Source organism: Rhinoraja longicauda, chromosome 20 (genome assembly GCF_053455715.1).
Source record: "Rhinoraja longicauda isolate Sanriku21f chromosome 20, sRhiLon1.1, whole genome shotgun sequence".
NCBI lineage: Eukaryota > Metazoa > Chordata > Chondrichthyes > Rajiformes > Arhynchobatidae > Rhinoraja > Rhinoraja longicauda.
Window position 1 is genome coordinate 6,798,159 of NC_135972.1, and position 17,815 is coordinate 6,815,973.

At 42.8% G+C, this 17,815-nt stretch overlaps 1 protein-coding gene across 3 annotated transcripts in view; it reads right to left on the reverse strand.

Annotated features, from left to right (window-relative positions):
• Nucleotides 1-154: 154 nt before the first annotated feature.
• The window catches only part of LOC144603531 (FYVE, RhoGEF and PH domain-containing protein 4-like), a 123,444-nt gene continuing 105,783 nt past the window's right edge, over nt 155-17,815 (reverse strand). For all 3 annotated transcript variants that reach the window (XM_078416855.1, XM_078416856.1, XM_078416857.1), the window contains exons 13-18: nt 11,764-11,794; nt 10,932-11,027; nt 9,732-9,857; nt 7,272-7,421; nt 6,481-6,624; nt 155-4,906 (exon numbers count right to left, since the gene is read on the reverse strand). In XM_078416855.1, coding sequence (XP_078272981.1) covers nt 4,673-4,906; nt 6,481-6,624; nt 7,272-7,421; nt 9,732-9,857; nt 10,932-11,027; nt 11,764-11,794 — 781 coding nt within the window. In that variant the 3' untranslated portion in view covers nt 155-4,672. The remainder of the gene's footprint in view (nt 4,907-6,480; nt 6,625-7,271; nt 7,422-9,731; nt 9,858-10,931; nt 11,028-11,763; nt 11,795-17,815) is intronic.

Genomic DNA, 17,815 nt, shown 5'->3' on the forward strand with positions numbered 1-17,815 from the left:
TTAGTTGTTTACATGAAAATTAATGAAAATCTTTTTTTAAAACCCACTACAGTCCATTGAAGGTGTCGTGGAATGTGTGAAAATTACACTGTACCTCATGGGAATACCGGAGGAAATAGCAATGTGTTACCATCAATACATCTTTGAAGACTGTGGCATAACCATTTTTAATTAAACATCAACTTCTATATACATTCTAATCCATTGCATTTCATAATCAGGTACTGAATGAATAGCTCAGGAAACTTATTCCAAGCAGCTGATTAAATTAAAAAAAACATTTGGAGAACAACAACAGAGTTTCACGAAGAACAGAGCTTCCTTCGTCTGATAATGTTGTTGGGAGAAGCAAGTGTCAAATAATGCTCCACCACTCAAAATGCTACTTTTCAGATGCATTAAGATATTTAGTTTAGTTTCGAGATACAGCATAGAAACAGGACCATCGGCCCACCAAGTCCACGCCGACCATTGATCGCTCGTGCACTAGACTTATATTATCCCACTTTCGCATCCAACACACTCAGGGCATTTTGTGCTTGATCAATAGGCACTAATGGATTCCATTTCTGGCAGTGGTGTCCTTACTGAGGTTGTATATTTTCTTCAAAGAATGCAACTTGTGTACAACAATTAATTATTGTTGAGGTTGCCTCAAAATCTTTGCTGGCCCATTAATCCAAGTGGTAAAGGCATCAGTTTCCAAATATTGAGATAAAGCACCTGGATAAATCATTCCTCAAACTCAATGAGTTTCTTAGGTATGTTGACCATCACTGGCACAGTCTGAGGCATGTCTTTTAAAAACAGAAGCACACGGAAACAAATCTCATACTGACTGGTGATACCAACCTAGGGATCAGGAGATTTGGCTAGAACAGGTCCAATGTGCAGGTCGATGAGTGATGGTCTTGGCATTTTATTCAGCACAGACATTGTGGGCCAAATGGCCTATTCTTGGGCTGCACTGTTCTTTGAAACCTTAACGTTCGTAAAGAGAGGATTTGAAAACTTGAAAATAATTCTTATTATATATAATACTGCCATTGATTCCATTTTAATACTTTACTGATTGGAGACTTACCAACAAAAACTGTATATACATGAATTCTAATGCCTGCCAATCAAAATTTAAAATAAAACACTGCAATCACATTTGATTTAAACTATACTAGGAATTATGATACCAGTGGTACAGTCAGTGTATGCTAACATGTCGAAGGGCTGATACAGGTAAGCGAGTTTCAGACTGGGTGACTACAGTGAACGCAGAACAATATTAAAAACGTATAAAAACAGGTCTTCCAATGTGGAGAGCACAGCCGCAATTCGCAGGCATCTTCTGCAATGTGTACCAAATAGGAACTCAAGATTTAGAAACATAGAAAATAGGTGCAGGAAGAGGCCATTTGTCCCTTCGAGCCAGCACCGCCATTCATTGCGATCATGGCTGATCGTCCACAATCAGTAACCTGTGCCTGCCTTCTCCCCATATCCCTTGATTCCACTAGCCCCCAGAGTTCCATCTAACTCTCTTTTAAATTTGTCCAGTGAATTGGCCTCCACTGTCTTCTGTGGCAGAGAATTCCACAAATTCACAACTCTCTGGGTGAAAACGTTTCTTCTCGCCTCAATTTTAAATGGCATCCCCTTTATTCTTAGACTGTGGCTCCTGGTTCTGAACTCCCTCAACATCGGGAACATTTTTCCTGCATTTAGCCTGACCAGTCCTTTTGTAATTTAATACGTTTCGATAAGATCCCCTCTCATCCTTCGAAGCTCCAGTGAATACAAGCTCAGTCTTTCCAATCTTTCCTCATATGACAGTCCCGCCATCCCACGGATTAACCTCATGAACCTACGCTGCACTGCCTCAATAGCAAGGACGTCCTTCTTCAAATTGGGAGACCACAACTGCACTCATTTAGAGCACTCATTCACAGAACGGGTAAAGTACAAGGTAAAGTGACAGACGTTCACTCTCTGAAATTCTCACTGAAGGGTGGAGTTAGCGTAAGTGGTAAAGAAAATGCACCCTAGAGTAACCTGTAAATACGTTTAACAGAGTGTTTAAAACTCATAGAGTGCATTTTCCTAGGATTTAATACTGTATGGACAACAAGCGTACTTCTGCTTGATGATTTTCTGTGATAGCATTGAATAATCTTTTTCATAAAGGAGGCAATTTTAAGGAGTAACTTCCGCCCTCACAAAATGTACATAAACTCATGGTTTTTTTTTTAGAAAATGCATTAAAGAACTTTTTTTAAACCTCCCTTGACCCATTCTAAACTTGCTCCAGTGTTGTCCCAGCTGATGATGGGTTGTGCATTGAAAAGACCCGTGGACAGGTTCTGTGCAGCTGAGGTGATTTTAAGATGCATCTCCACCATTCTCTGAAAGCAAGTGCTGTTTGAGATTTGGGATGAGAGTGAAAAGACATGACAAATTTCTCTTTTTTCTGGATTAAGGTAACATTAAGTGTGAAGGAAGGAACTGCAGATGCTGATTTACACCAAAGATAGACACAAAATGCTGGAGTAACTCAGCAGGACAGGCAGCATCTCTGGATTGAATCTCTGAAGAAGGGTCTCGACTCAACGTCACCCATTCCTTCTATCCAGAGACTCTTACAGCGTCAGAGACCCGGATTCAGTACTGTCCATAAGGAGTTTGTACATGCTCCCTGTGACCAGCCTGGGTTTTCTCCGATATCTTCGATTTCCTCCCACACTCCAAAGACGTACAGGTTTGTAGGTTAATTGGCTTGGTATAAATGTAAATTGTCCCTAGTGTGTGTAGGATAGTGTTAATGTGTGGGGATCGCTGGTCGTTGCGGACTCAGTGGGCCAAAGGGCCTGTTTTCGCGCTGCATCTCTAAACTAAACCAAACTCAGTTGGTCAGGCAGCATCTCTGGAGAGGAATAGGTTCCGGTTGAGACCCGAAACGTCATCTATTCCTTTTTTCCAGCGATGCTGCCTGACCCGCTGAGTTACTTCAGAATTTTATCTATCACCGTTAATGATGTTTATAAAGAAATGTTATCAACAGGAAAAAAATATTCAAAAAGCATTTCTGTTACATATGAATTGGGGAACAGATTTTTACCTTTTAGTAAGTGTGGCAATTTTTTTTTACCTCAATTATAAACTTTTTCTTTGTAAATTAATTCTAGCACATCATATCCTTGTTTGGACAACACTCTGGACAACAAGCATAACTTACTTTTGCACAATAATCTTCTGTAATAGCATCAAATAACTTTTTTTCCTCAAGGAGATAATTTTAAAGAGCAACTTGCTCTCTCACAGTTCCATAAACTCCATCTATTTTTTTGTTAGAAAATGCATTTACATTTACATGGAAATGGTGACAAGCACTACTTTTAAAAGACTAACAGTTGTATCTTGTTTGGTTTCCATTTTGTTGCATGTTCAAGAGAATAGAACCCTGAATATCCAGACACATACAAAAACATTTCAAATGTGGGACCAGGGCTGTAGCTTTGCTGAACACAATTATATGGATTGGGTTGTTTCTGCCTTGTTTTTGATTGTGAATTCCCTCTCAGGTCGACCATCGGCTCAACGGCAGGCAGGGAAGTCACCTGGTCGAAATCCCTTCTTGAGAGTTACCAGATTAAAGTCATAAGGAATAGGAGTAGAATTGAGCCATTCGGCCCATCAAGTCTACTCCACTATTCAATCATGGCTGATCTATCTCTCCTAACCCCATTCTCCTGCCTTCTCCCCATAACCTCTGACACCTGTACTAATCAAGAATCTATCTATCTCTGCCTTAAAAATATCCACTGGCGGCCTCCACAGCCTTCTGTGGCAAAGAATTCCACAGATTCGCCACCCTGAAATTCCAAAGGTTATTCTGCTCTCTTTTGACAATGTGGATTCCTATCATTTTGTAGTGCAGCAAAACCTCCTGGTTTCATGGTTGCCGGGAATTATGACTCATTGAGGAAGCGGGTTAATTTTTAATAATTAACTGCTTCATGTGCACATAAACCTTTGGGCATCCCAAGCTAACCCACACCTGCTACACAGGTGAGGCATGAGAAGGATACCTCAGCTTTAATAAATACAATAATATAACATCAATTCTTTGCCGCTGCTTAAAGCACAAGGACATTAGATAAATTGGTTTTCAAATACAGAAACTAGTGGTCTCACAAAACCAAACCCTTAGGTGTTCATTTCTACTGAAACTTCACAGAAAAATGTCTGAGCTAAGGACCACAGTTCTTCACAGTTCATTAATTGACATTCTGTAGATGCATCATGTACACCAATTTAAATTTACTGCTCCAACCGAGCAGCCAAATACGTAGAAGATATAACATCACCATAATTTAGAGCTTATTTAATTGTCCAGTGTTTTCTTAAATGTTATAAGTTCGTGCTGGATTGTTGTTATCAACAGCTTGGTCACTTAAAGAGTTTTGGTGTGAATAGTAACAGAAGTGACTAATCAATGCTCTCTCTGTTTGTAGGATTAGACAGGAGTGAAAGGACGAGAAATAGTCAACGTAGACATTTCATTTGAAGAAGTTTTAGAAAGTTTTTCCCACACGAGATACCACACATGCTTTAGAAATCATCCTTAAGGTGGCTTTGGATTCTCAGTGTCAGCCGCTGGGCAGCTTGAGTCAACGCTCATTCAAGAGGTGGAGGCTTCATCGCTACTGAAATCATCATTGTCAGTGGGCGTTTCCCCCTTGGCAGCCATGCTGATTATTTTCAGCCACTGTTGCTTGTGATCGTCAGAGTCCGCGGCAAAAGTGTGGATGAACCTCGACTGTTTAAGCCTGAACACGTGCAAGCTGTCTACGCCCCGTGGATTATCTTCTATCGTGTAGCCGAGGAGAGGGATGGTGGCGAGTGCCTTCACGTCCTGAGGATAAAACAGCAAAACAAAATAACTTTCTTGAAAAGTAGTTTCAAGAAGTAAGTTCATAAGTCATTAGGCCATTCAGCCCATCTAGTCTGCTCTGCCATTCAATCATGGCTGGTCTATCTGTCCCCCTCTCAACCCCATTCTCCTGCCTTATCCCCATAATCTCTGATTAATCAAAAATCTGACAATCTCCACTTTAAAAATGCCCAATCTGTGGCAATGAATTTCACACATTCACCACCCTCTGACGAAAGAAATTCTTCCTCGTCTCCTTTCTAAAGGTACATCCTTTTATCTCTGGTCCTAGACTCTAACACTAGTGGAAACATCCTCTCCACATCCACTCTACCCAGGCCTTTCACTCTTCGGTAACTTTGAATGAAGTCCCCCATCATCCTTCTAAACTCCAGTGAGTACAGGTCCAGTGCCATCAAACGCTAATCAAACACAATCATACTTAACTACTGAATAATTAAGAATTTAATTGATCCATACATTTACATTTTGGGAAATAATTGTGTTTAATGAAACTGGTAATGCAAGCAATGGAATGTCCCATTACCAAACATTGAACACTTGCCTGTCTCACCAAGTATATATTTTTGCAGGAATCTGCCCACCTAGAATAAAGTTTGCCTTAAAATCAGGATGGATAGAATCTCTGTAGTATGTCAATACTTATCTTCCATACATTGGTTTAATTCTACTTGTGGCCTTTCTAAGCAGAAAAGTGGAATTCTCTGCCTCAGAAGGCATTGGAGGCCAATTCTCTGAATGCATTCAAGAGAGAGCTAGATAGAGCTCTTAAGGATAGCGGAGTCAGAGGGTATGGGGAGAAGGCAGGAACGGGGTACTGATTGAGAATGATCAGCCATGATCACATTGAGTGGTAGTGCTGGCTCAAAGGGCCGAATGGCCTACTCCTGCACCTATTGTCTATAAAAGTCACCTGTGCACACCCTTCCTCAACATTTCCCTGCCACCTGTCACCCAAGGGACCTCCGTTCTTGTATGTCTGGGTAGGTACACAATTATGCACAGTGAGACTTATTCACAGGCTTTAGCCGTAAGAAGCCTCAAGGTCAGTGTTAAGAAGTGCACGGTGGCACAACTAGTAGAGATTCTGCCTCACAGCAATAGCCAGAGACCTGGAGCTCGATCCTAACTTCAGGTGCTGTCTGTGGAGTATGTATGTTCTCCCTGTAACTGTATGGGCTTCCTCCGGGTGCTCCGGTTTCCTCCCATATCCCCAAAGATATGTGGATTTGTAGGTTAACTGGCCCTCTGTAAATTGCCCCCAGTGTGTAGGGAGTGGATGCAGAAGTCGTATAACACAGAATTGGTGTGAACAGGTGATCGATGGTTGGCATAGACTCGGTGGGCTGAAGGGCCTGCTTACATGCCGTATCTCCAAAGTTAAAAAACTAAAACCTCCAAAACAAGCTGGCAGTCTGTATACATCTACATTTGCTCCCTCTTTGTTATCTACTGGTTTCCATGATAAATCCCGTGTTTTTCTTCTCTATCCCCATGCAACCAGTGATCTTTTAGTTAAGGACGAACGCTGGTACCTGGGGTGCCCCATACATGTACAGCACCAATCCCTCATTCTTCGGAATCACACACCACACTTTCTGCCAGGGCTTGGCCGGTTTCTCCAGATATTGAAGAAAATTGCAGATGATACAGTTCTCTGAGACTTCAGCAGCGTCAATCTGAAAGGCAGAATGTGAAGAGGGAGTTTAATAAAAATCAAATTTAATTGATGAGAGCAAAAAAGGTACAGATCACACATCACAAAAAAATGACAATTCACACAGAGTATAAACCTCTGGATGATTACCAGCCGTTTTGCAATTAATCTTTATTATCACTTGGTCTATTGTACTTTATTACAAGTGACATTTGCCATATCTGATTACAGACCTGGTAGTCCACAAGGCGGCAGACTATTTTCAATCAGGTATTTGGCCACAATACACTTGCACATGCATGCACACACACACACCCACACACACACACACACAGACACAGAATGCTGGAGTAACTCAGCGGGATAGGCAGCATGTCTGGAGAGAAGGAATGGGCGATGTTTCTGGTCGAGACCCTTCTTCAGACTGAGGGTCAGGGGAGAGGGAGTCTAGAGATATGGAAGGACAAGGTGTGAAAACAACAGATCAAAGCAGATGACGATCAAGGAAATGTATAATGGTGGTCTCGACCCGAAAGATCACCCATTCCTTCTCTCCAGAGATGCTGCCTGTCCCGCTGAGTTACTCCAGCATGTCTATCTGCAGTGTAAACCAGCATCTGCAATTCCTTCTTACACATCCCGGGACACTTGGCAAAGGAAGGTTCATACCTCCAGGATTCCTTTCTTTCTTTTATCATCTTTCTCTTCACTGTCCGTTTGCCCTGTTATGATGATGTAACAGTCTTTACACACTTTGTTGGGCTTGTTGCTGTCGTAGGCAAGGTTTGCCTTATTATCAGAACACCTCCAACAGACAACCTACAGAAAAAAAGTGACGCATTTTACAAATCCCTCAGTTAGTCACACTCAGCTGAAAATACCACCAGCCTCAGATACCCAAGCAGATAATCCAGACCAGCATTCCTGCCGCAGTTTTGCAGCAGAGCAGAACATTACCATTAGAGCTCTTGTTTTGCTGATAACACTTAATACGGGTCCCATCTGTTCTCAGACTGAATGTTACAAAATTCCTTGGCACCGTTTCAAAGTGCACGGAATTTATTGCCTGTTCTCCGGCTCATATTCCCCATCAATCAAAATCACAAAACACTGAGCCATTAAATCATCGCTCTTTGTGGACATATCAACATATGTGATCATAGTGGGCGGCACAGTGGCACAGCGGGTAGAGCTGCTGCCTCACCGCACCAAGGACCCAACTTCAATCCTGACCTCGGGTGTCATCTGTTTGTGGAGTTTGCACCTTCTCCCTGTGACCGTGTGGGCTTCCTCCGGGTGCTCCGGTTTCCCCCCACATCCCAAAGAAGTGCGGGTTTGTAGGTCCTTGTAAAATTGCCCTTAGTGTTTATAGGGAGTGGATGAGAAAGTGGGATATCATAGAACTAGTGTGACCGGGTGATCAGTGGGAACTCGGTGAGCTGTAGGGCCTGATTCCACTCTGCATCTCTAAACTAAAAACATTATCTCTAAATTCGGGATTGCATTTCAGTAAATTACTTAATTATCATTAAAGTACTTTGAATGTCCTTGACACCTTGGAAGATGCAAAAGAATGGAACTGTTTCTTTGGTTTATGCACGTTCCAAATACCAACCATCATGGTGAAGGCATGTTAATTTTTAATTGTATTATTTGCAACATAATTATTAAAGCTTATCTTCGTGTGTTCTACAGGTCTATGGGTTAATTGGCCTAAAACTGAGTTTCACTTTATCTCTTCCTTAGCTTTTATTGACATCATCGTCTTCCCATTGCAGCCTCTGACTAGTGCTCACAACTTCCATGAAGATTAGTTTAATTTAGTTTATTGTCATGTGTACCGAGGTACAGTGAAAAGCTTTTTTGGTGCGTGCTAACCAGTCAGCAGAAAGACAATACATGATTACAGTCGATCCATTTACAGTGTATAGATACATAATAAGGGAATAACGTTTAGTGCAAGGTAAACCAGCAAAGTCCAAATAAGGATTGTCCGAAGGTCACTAAAGAGGTAGATAGTAGTTCAGCACTGCTCTCTGGTTGTGGTAGGATGATTCAGTTGCCTGATAACAGCTAGGAAAAAACTGTCCCTGAATCTGAAGGTGTGTGTTTTCACACTTCTATAAATTTTGCCCAATGGGAGAGGGGAGAAAAGGGAGTGGCCAGAGTGTGACTCGTCCTTGATTTTGCTTCTGGTCTTGTTAATCTTCCTCTGTCTGTTCCAGGGTAGGGGACATGGGGAAGAGCAATGGGGAAACACAGAGGATGAACCATGATGTAGTTTTGAGATATTTCCTATAATAAATATTTCCATAATATTTCCCCAAACCATATCATCAAAGCTTCAAAGGTATTTTATTGTCACGTGTACCAATTAAGGTACAGTGAAATTCGATTTACATGATCAGAAAGGTTCTAATAATGAACAGTTGAATAATGAAGGATTTTCATTTCCTTAGGAAATAGTTCAGCTTCCTACACACCACTGATATCAATAGATTCAATATTAGCAAATAGTATGAAAACTGAATGAAGATGGCACGGTGGCACAACCACAGAATTGCTGCCTTACAGCGCCCGAGACCCGGGTTCAATCCTGTCCTCGGGTGCAGTCTGTGCGGAGTTTGGACGTTCTCCTTGTGACCGTGTAGGTTTTCTCCAGGTGCTCCGGTTTCCTCCAAAGACATACAAGTTTGTAAGTTACATGGCTTTGGTGATATTGTAAAATTGTCCCTCGTGTGTAGGATAGTGCTAGTATCTGGGAATCGCTGTTCGGGAAGGGCCTGTTTCCGCGCTGCATATAAACTAAACTAAAATCTCTAAACTAAATAGAGTCACAGTATTTTACAGCGTGGAAACGGGGCCTTTGGCCAAACTTGCCCACACTGGCCAACATGTCCCATCAACACTAGTCCCACCTACCTGCATTTGGCCCATATCTCTCTAAACCTGTCCTATCCATATACATGCCTAAATAGTCCTTAAACATAACTAAAGTTTGCTGGAGACGCAAGGATGTTAGTATATCGAACAGTGCTGGAGGAACTCAGCGAGCCGGACAGCATCTGTGGAGGGAAACGATAGAGGATGGTTTGGGTTAGGGCCCTTCCTCGTGAGTTTGCTACTTACACATCCACATGCTCGACAGTGGTGCCTTCGCCGGGTCAGTGCGTTGAAGGGCTCTTTACATTTCATGCACAAAGTAACCTCGTTGTCGCGAATCCACCTCGGCGCCCTCATCCCCAGCTCTGCAGTCTTTAAGCATTAAAGAAATAAAATAAAACACTTGGAACTAATGAAGAAACATGGCAGCTCTGCAGCTAATAAACTAAATATTGCTTATAAAATGAGTGCGTCTGAAAACCCGGAGCGGCACGGTGGCGCAGCGGTAGAGTTGCTGCCTCACAGCGCCAGAGACCCATGTTCAATCCTGACTACGGGTGCTGTCTGTACAGAGATTGTTTGTTCTCCCCGAGACCGCGTGGGTTTTCTCCAGGTGCTCCAGTTTCCTCCCACACTCTAAAGACATACAGGGTTGCAGGTTAATCGGCTTCGGTAAAAATTGTGAATTGTCCCTAGTGTGTAAGATAGTGCCAGTGTACAGGGATCGCTGGTCGGTGCGGACTTGGTGGGCCAAAGGGCCTGTTTCCATGCTGTTTCTCTAAAGTCTAAAACTCTATTCTATTTAATGCCAGGGGTTATGGGGAGAAGGCAGGAGAATGGGGTTAGGAGGGAAGGATGTATCAGCTGTGATTGAATTTTGGAGTAGACGATGGGCCGAATGGCCTAATTCTGCTCCTGTCATTTTTAGACATTTGAATCGAACCCGGGTCTCTGGCGCTTGAAGGCAGTAGCTCTACCGCTGTGCCACTGTGCCAGTATCAAGGGTCATAGGCAGAAGGCAGGAGAATGGGGTTGAGAGGGAAAGATAGATCAGCCACGATCAGGCTGAGTTGATGGGCCAAATGGCCTAATTCCATTCCTAGAACTTATAAATCACTCGAACATGCACTTCCAACGCTGTGAAACATCTCCTTCACAAAATGTTCTCATTTCAAATTACATTCTCATCGTGCAAAACAAAGTCTTCACTGTACAACTCATTAAAATAGCAAAGCATGGAAACTGAGATTCAGTATTATTATTAAAAAATCTCAAATATCACTTAACTAATAAAGAATCAGAATATTCTCAGAGTCAGGAGGACGAAGCCCCAGTGGTAAAGGAAGTTTCATTAAATGTGTTCCTCATTGAGTATTTTATCAGCTTTACTGCAGAAATCAAAATGACATTGATGACCGGGTATTTACAAAACATCATGGAACTCACTGAAACCGCAGGACCATGGTCCTCCCCTTCTTTAGCTATCGCACATCTGAAAGTTTCATTCTTCTGTTTAAAGTCGTGTATTGTATATTTCAGAGCCTGTATAAAGAAACAAACCCAAGGAGAATAGTATCATGCAGATTACATACAAGATATGCAAGTCAAACACTGCAGCTTCTGAATGTCTTTGTGGTTCAATAAGGCAGACCACCTGCCTCGAATGAGTGTAGGACAAACTGCCCAGGACAATAGTGTATGGTTCCTTTCTCATTAACACAATTTTCAATAGATACTTCATTCTTTTCACCAGTGGAACAAATAGATGCACATATAAGTAATTGCATAATAATTCCATGATCAGTGTTACGCCAATATTTCTTTGCATTTTATTATGCATGCGCACACACTCACTATATATATATATATATATATATATATCTTAACTATATATGTATTTATTAGTATATATAATATAGTATACTATATACTTGACAGATACAAAGTGCTGGAGTAACTCAATGGATCAGGCTGCATCTCTGGAGAAAAAGGACAGGTAACGTTTTGAGGTGGGACCCTTCTTCAGAAACGTCTTTTTCTCTAGGGATGCTGCCTGACCCGTTGAGTAACTTCAGCACTTAGTAACTTCAGCATCTACAGTTCTATGTTTTTATATAGTTGACATCTTGCCCACCATTTGGGGGGTGGACGGCCTAATTCTGCTCCTAGAACTTGTAGCTAAAACGTACATTTGAAAGATTTGCATCATTCTTTGCTTCAGACCAGTATCAAAGTGTCAAGTTGGAAGATATCAAAAAGCAATACATTTTGTCTTTACCTTTATCCATTCTTCCTTGTCCTGATCAGAGCTGAAACAAAACAAAAACGTGATCAGAAGGCTCACTGCTGAGTCAATGAGTCGAAAGTAACAACATTGTGATCACATTCCCTTTCATATAGTGGCAAAAAGTCTGCCCAGATAATGTGGCCATTGTGTACGGCTCCAAATATCTGCCTGCATGTCTTGTGCCAATTCCTGTCACAGGGGTTGCAGACAATTTATATTTGAACATGTTGTTAATATAATGTATCGATTACAAGCTAATTTTAGTCGTCACCCAATCCATTCTTGCAAAATTACCCGTTCATCCACTCTTTAATTCAAATTCTACAGAAAACATCATAAACTTGCGTTCTGCATCTTTCATAAAAGATGCCATTTTCCTCTGAAAATATATCGCTCCCTTTAATTAGTTTTGCTCATATTTATAAAAACATGAAATAAAATAATTTGTGTCGGATCCCAGTAATGAAAATATTAAAATAATACATTAAAAAATTATTTTTTTTAATCCAGTAATGAAAATGTTAAAATAATACATTTTAATAGTGTTAAAATATTAAACAATATTTAACACAATATTGTTAAATTGCATTAAGTACTCTTAACACAAAGTAAAAGTAACATCTGTGTTAAAACGCAACAAAGATTATACTGAAATTTCTAAATGAAAGGTCAGACAGTGTTGGCTCACAAGTTGAGCAGAATCAGTAAAGAAATACAAAGCCACCAACTAACTACAGCTGATGCAGAGTGAAATTAAAATGTAAACTGCAAACTGTAGATGCTGAAAATCTGAAAGTAAAACCGAGAACAGAAACACTCAGCAGATTGGGCAATATCTGGGGAATGATTAACCCAGTTAATGCTTCAGGGTGAAGATCTTTTGACTGCACCGGAAAAGAGAGCAATTAGTTTTACCTTACAGAATAGGTGGAAAAGATGGATAGAACAAAGGGAATATTTAATAAGGTGATTCCAGAGTTGCCATGGGTCCATGCTGCAGATCGAGTCATCTTAAAATCAAGATAGACACAAAAAGCTGGAGTAACTCAGTGGGTCAGACAGCATCTCTGGAGAAAAGGAATAGGTGACGTTTCGGGTCAAGACCATTGATCATTTCTGGAGAACGTGGATAGATGACGTTTCTGGTCGAGACACCTCGCTCTCTCTCCAAAGATGCTGCCTGACCCGCTGAGATACTCCAGCACTTTGTGACCTTTCGTGTATGACAGTCTGAAGAAGGGTCTCGACCCGAAACGTCACCTATTCCTTTTCACCAGAGATGCTGCCTGACCCGCTGAGTTACTCCAGCTTTTTGTGTCTATCTCGGTTTAAACAGCATCCGCAGTACCTTGCTACACAACTTAAAATTAACTTTGATTCTCTTTCCAGAGATGCTTCGTGGGTTTTTGATTGATTGATTAAAAGATACAGCATGGAAACAGGCCCTTCAGCGCACCAAGCATGTCGACCATTGAGCACACATTCACACTAGTTCTGTTACCCCACTTTCACAAACACACCCTACACACTTGGGACAATTTTTACAGAGGCCAATTAACCGAGAATCCCACACGTCTTTGGGATATGGGAGGAAACCGTAGAATCCGGAAGAAACCCAGGGATAAATACAGGGAGAACGTGCCAACTCCACACAGAAAGCACCAGAGGTTAGGATTGAACCTGAGCTTCTGGTGCTTCGAGGCAGCAGCTCGACCAGCTGTGCAGCCCCGACTGCGATTTGCTGAGTGTCTCCAACATTCTCTATTTCTACTTATGATAAAATGTATCTGTGCAGTCCACGTTGGAGAAGATTAAAAATGCAAGTTAGAGCTCCTGGTCTCAATTATTATTGCAGTAGTTCTACAGGCAAATGTGTACTCCAGTCAATTTGCACTTCCTCTCGAATTAGTTTGAGGAGCTCTGGACATAAGGATAAATCTGTTTTAAACCTGCAGGTGGAGCTAGCTGATCATTGTATCTGAAGAAAAAATACTAACTGCTGGAGGAACTGAGCGGGTATGTCAGCATCTGTGAAAGGAAATAGAATCATAAAGTCATTCAGCGTGTACACAGGCCCTTCGGTACATCTTACCCAAACTGACCAAACATGCCCCATCTGCACTAGTCCCACTAGTCAGTCTGAAGAAGGGTCTCGACTGAGAAACGTCACACATTCCTTCTCTCCAGAGATGCTGCCTGACCTGCTGAGTTACTCCAGCATTTTGTGATACCTTCGATTTGTAACAGCATCTGCAGTTATTTTCCTACACTAAATGCTTCTTTAACATCGCTATAGTACCTGCCTCAACTACCTCCTCTGGCAGCTCATTCTATACACCCTCCACACTTTGTGTAAAAAAGTTACCCCTCAGGTTCCTATTAAATCTTTCCCCTAACGGCAGCGGCTGACTAGCAGTCTGTCCGTCTTTTTTTTGTTGTGTGTCGGTGTTGGGATGGTTTTTATATATATATTTTTTTGGTTGTGTATGTGTGGGAGGGGGTGGTGGTGGTGGGTGTGGGGGGGGGGGGGGGAACTTTTCTCTTCCTCACGGCGCGGGGTGCGGCTCGGCTGCGGGGCCTAACATCGCCCGCTGCGGCTTGGCCGCTGGACTTTACATCCCGGTGCGGCTTGGCCGCTGGACTTTACATCCCGGTGCGGCTTGGCCGCTGGACGTAACAGTGCCCGGTGCAGCTCGGCTGCGGGGCTTAACATCGCCCGGTGCAGCTCGGCTGCGGGGCTTTTCATCGCTGGTGCGGCTCGACTGCGGACTTGACATCGCCCGGTGCGGCTCGACCACGGGACTTAGCTGCGCAAGGCTTGGTCGCGGGCCTTTCATCGCCCGGTTCGGCCGCGGGACGTTTCAGCGCCCGGTGCGGGGACTGTGCGGGTCGATCGGGGACGAGCTGTCTGTCCGTGGGCGTGGGGAAGAGAGTGGAAGTTTTGTTGCCTCCATCACAGTGAGGGGGTGTTTGGAGTCACTGTGATGGACGTTTGTGTTGGGGTTATGTGTCTTGTGTTCTTTTTTTTTCTATGACTGCTATGTAGTTTCGTTCGGTACTTCGGTACCGAACGACAAATAAAGCTCTGTTATACCTGTTATGACCTTAAACCTATGTCCTCTAGTTCTTGATTCCCCTACTCTGGACAAAAGACCGTGTGGTTACCCAATCTAATCATCTCATGAATTTGTACACCTTTCACCCCCTCATCCTCCTGCGCTCCAAGGAATAGAGTCCTAGCCTGTTCAACATCTCCCTATGGCTCAGGCCCTCGAGTCCTGGCAACATCCTTGTTAATCTTCTCTGCATCCTTTCCAGTTTGAAAATGGATGGACAACGCTTCTAGTCAGGCCCTTTCTTCTGGCTGATGGAGTAGAGGGGAGGTAGCTGGTGGAAAGAATTGAGGGCAAGGAAGGGGGCAAGAATTGGCAAGTGATTGATGGCCTGGATCCAGGTAACGACACATTGACTGGCCGATGAATCTGATGAGTGAGAAAAGGGGTGGAGATGGTAACCGAGGCTGAAGGTGAGAAGTGGAGAAGACAAAAGGGTGCAAATAGGGAAATTACATAAGAAAGAAAGGTGGGGAGTGAAATGTCAAACCAGAAGGATGGTGGGCAGAACAGAACGGGGAAGTGGAAGGAAAATGGACAACCTGGAGTGGGGAGGGGGAGGGATGACGAGTGAATGGAGGAGGGGAAAGGTAGGGAGAGGGGAAAGGTAGGGAGGGGAAGGGGGAAGTTTTCAATCCAAAATTGAAACGGTTCCCCTCTCTTTCAATTGAATTCTCCAAATTCCGCTATGCCCGCCCTCCCTCCCTCCCTCCCCCCCCCTCCCTCCCTCCCTCCCTCCCCCCCCCCCCCCCCCCCCCCCCCATCCCACAAGGTCACAGGGAGAATGTACGAGCTCCACACAGACTGCATCCAAGGTCAGGGTCGAACCTGGGTCTCTGGTGTTGCGAGGCAGCAGCTTTACCAGCTTCGGTTTGGTTTTTAGTTTAGTTTTGAGATACAGCGTGGAAACAGGCCCTTCGATCCACCGAGTCCATGCCAACCAGTGATTGCCCATTCACTACTTCTATCCTACACACTAGGGACAATTTTTACCGAAGCCAATTAACCTACAAACATGTACGTCTTTAGAATGTGGGGGGAAACCGGAGCACCCGGAGAAAACCCACGTGGTCACAGGGAGAACGTACAACTCTGTACAGACAGCACCTGTAGATAGGATCGAACTAGGCCTCTGGCGCTGTAAGGCAGAAAATCGACAGCTGTGCCACTGCACCACCCATCTAGATTTGATAAGCAATCTTGTTTTGCTGAGAAAAATACGAAAAAGTTTAGCGGCACTCCAATTAAAAAAATAATATTGGAGACCAATCTCAGTGTTACAGGAAACTAAATACACAGGATTTCCACTGGTTCTAACACATTAAAACCTGCAGTTCTAGTTTATCAGACAAACTTCAAGTTGCCTTAACAAAGGAGGGGAGATGCTGAGCAGTAAGAAATTAGATATAATTATCCCATTAGACTTTGATATCTCAGCAAAAACAATGAACTGCAAAATTAATGAGCCATGTGCTTCCTTATCTGTATGGAATATATTTAACTCTCCTAGCAATCACCCTCAATTTGCTGCTCCGAAAATAAAAAGTATAGTACTCACATGGCAACAATTCATTTCAATACGTAATAAAAGCAAGCACTTATAAAACATTCAATGTACGGGCGATCAGAACTACATTGATTTTTTTTAAACTCAGATGAGAGCAATCAAATTACAAATCTCTCAAACCCTATTTGAAACGTATTCTGCTTCTCATTTTTAAGTGAAATGGAGGATGTTCCCATTTGAGACACTAAAACAACGCATACTCCCAGCTCAATTAAGCAGATTGAAATATAAAGTTAAGTTTGGTTTACTTCCTCCCACAACTGCAATTATGCCTCAATGTTAATCTGTATCAGAGGCAAAATGTCCTCAGCCTCTTGGTTAGACCACTGAATGACTGGAAAATTCAGAGAAGTACTGTGCAATGGATTGTGCTGGTTTAGTTTAAGTTTTAGATGGTCGGCTGGGACTCGGTCCATTGAGTCCGTACCGACCATCAATCTCCCGAGTTCTATCTTATCCCACTTTTGCATCTTCTGCTGGAATTTTTCCAGGGACCAATTAACCTGCACAACTGCACGTCTTTGGGATGTGGGAGGAAACCGGAACATCTGGAGGAAACCCATGAGGTCACAGGGAGAATGTGCAAACTCCACACAGACAGCAGCCGAGGTCAGTATCGAACCCAGGCCTCCAGTGCTGTGAGGCAGCAGCTCTACCAGATGTGCTACTGTGCCACTCCAGCTTTTTAAAAATAAGTAAGGTGTGTACTGGAGACAATTAGAAGAATTAGTGATGGTGAAAGGGCTGCATTATGTATCGAGTATGGTTTCACAGTTCATGCAATACTTCAAAACACATGCTCAACCTTATCAGACCCATCTACAATGCTCTGTCACATCGAGGGGTTATCTTCAGGATGTTTAGACAGAGGTGCTGGTTACAAGTGTAACTCAATGAAAAGATATCACAGCTCTTAAAAAGGACCAGCCAAAGAACATAACAAAATGAGATTGTCTGATCGTTCATCTCACAATAGGAGCTCAGCGTGCCGTGTTGGAAGGGGCAGCAAAACAACTATTCCACTAACTGAATCTAATCATTCCCATTCCCTTGATCCTTCTCCGTCGTATTGCAAATTACTTTTCCTCGAGTGCATATCCAATTCCATTTTGAAAGCCCAAACTGTGCATCTACTACTGCTGCAGACAGCAAGTTCCTGATCATAACAAAAAAAGGGGAAAAAAACATTTCTTCTCACCTCCCCAGGTGCAATTTATTGCCCAGTCTGAACTGTGGAATAATTAGCGTTTGGCAAGTGCTTTCATTCCTATTTGCAGTTCCAATGCACCAAAATCCAACAATGTAATGAGGATAAGATAGACACAAAATGCTGGAGTAACCCAACATCAGGCAGCATCTCTGG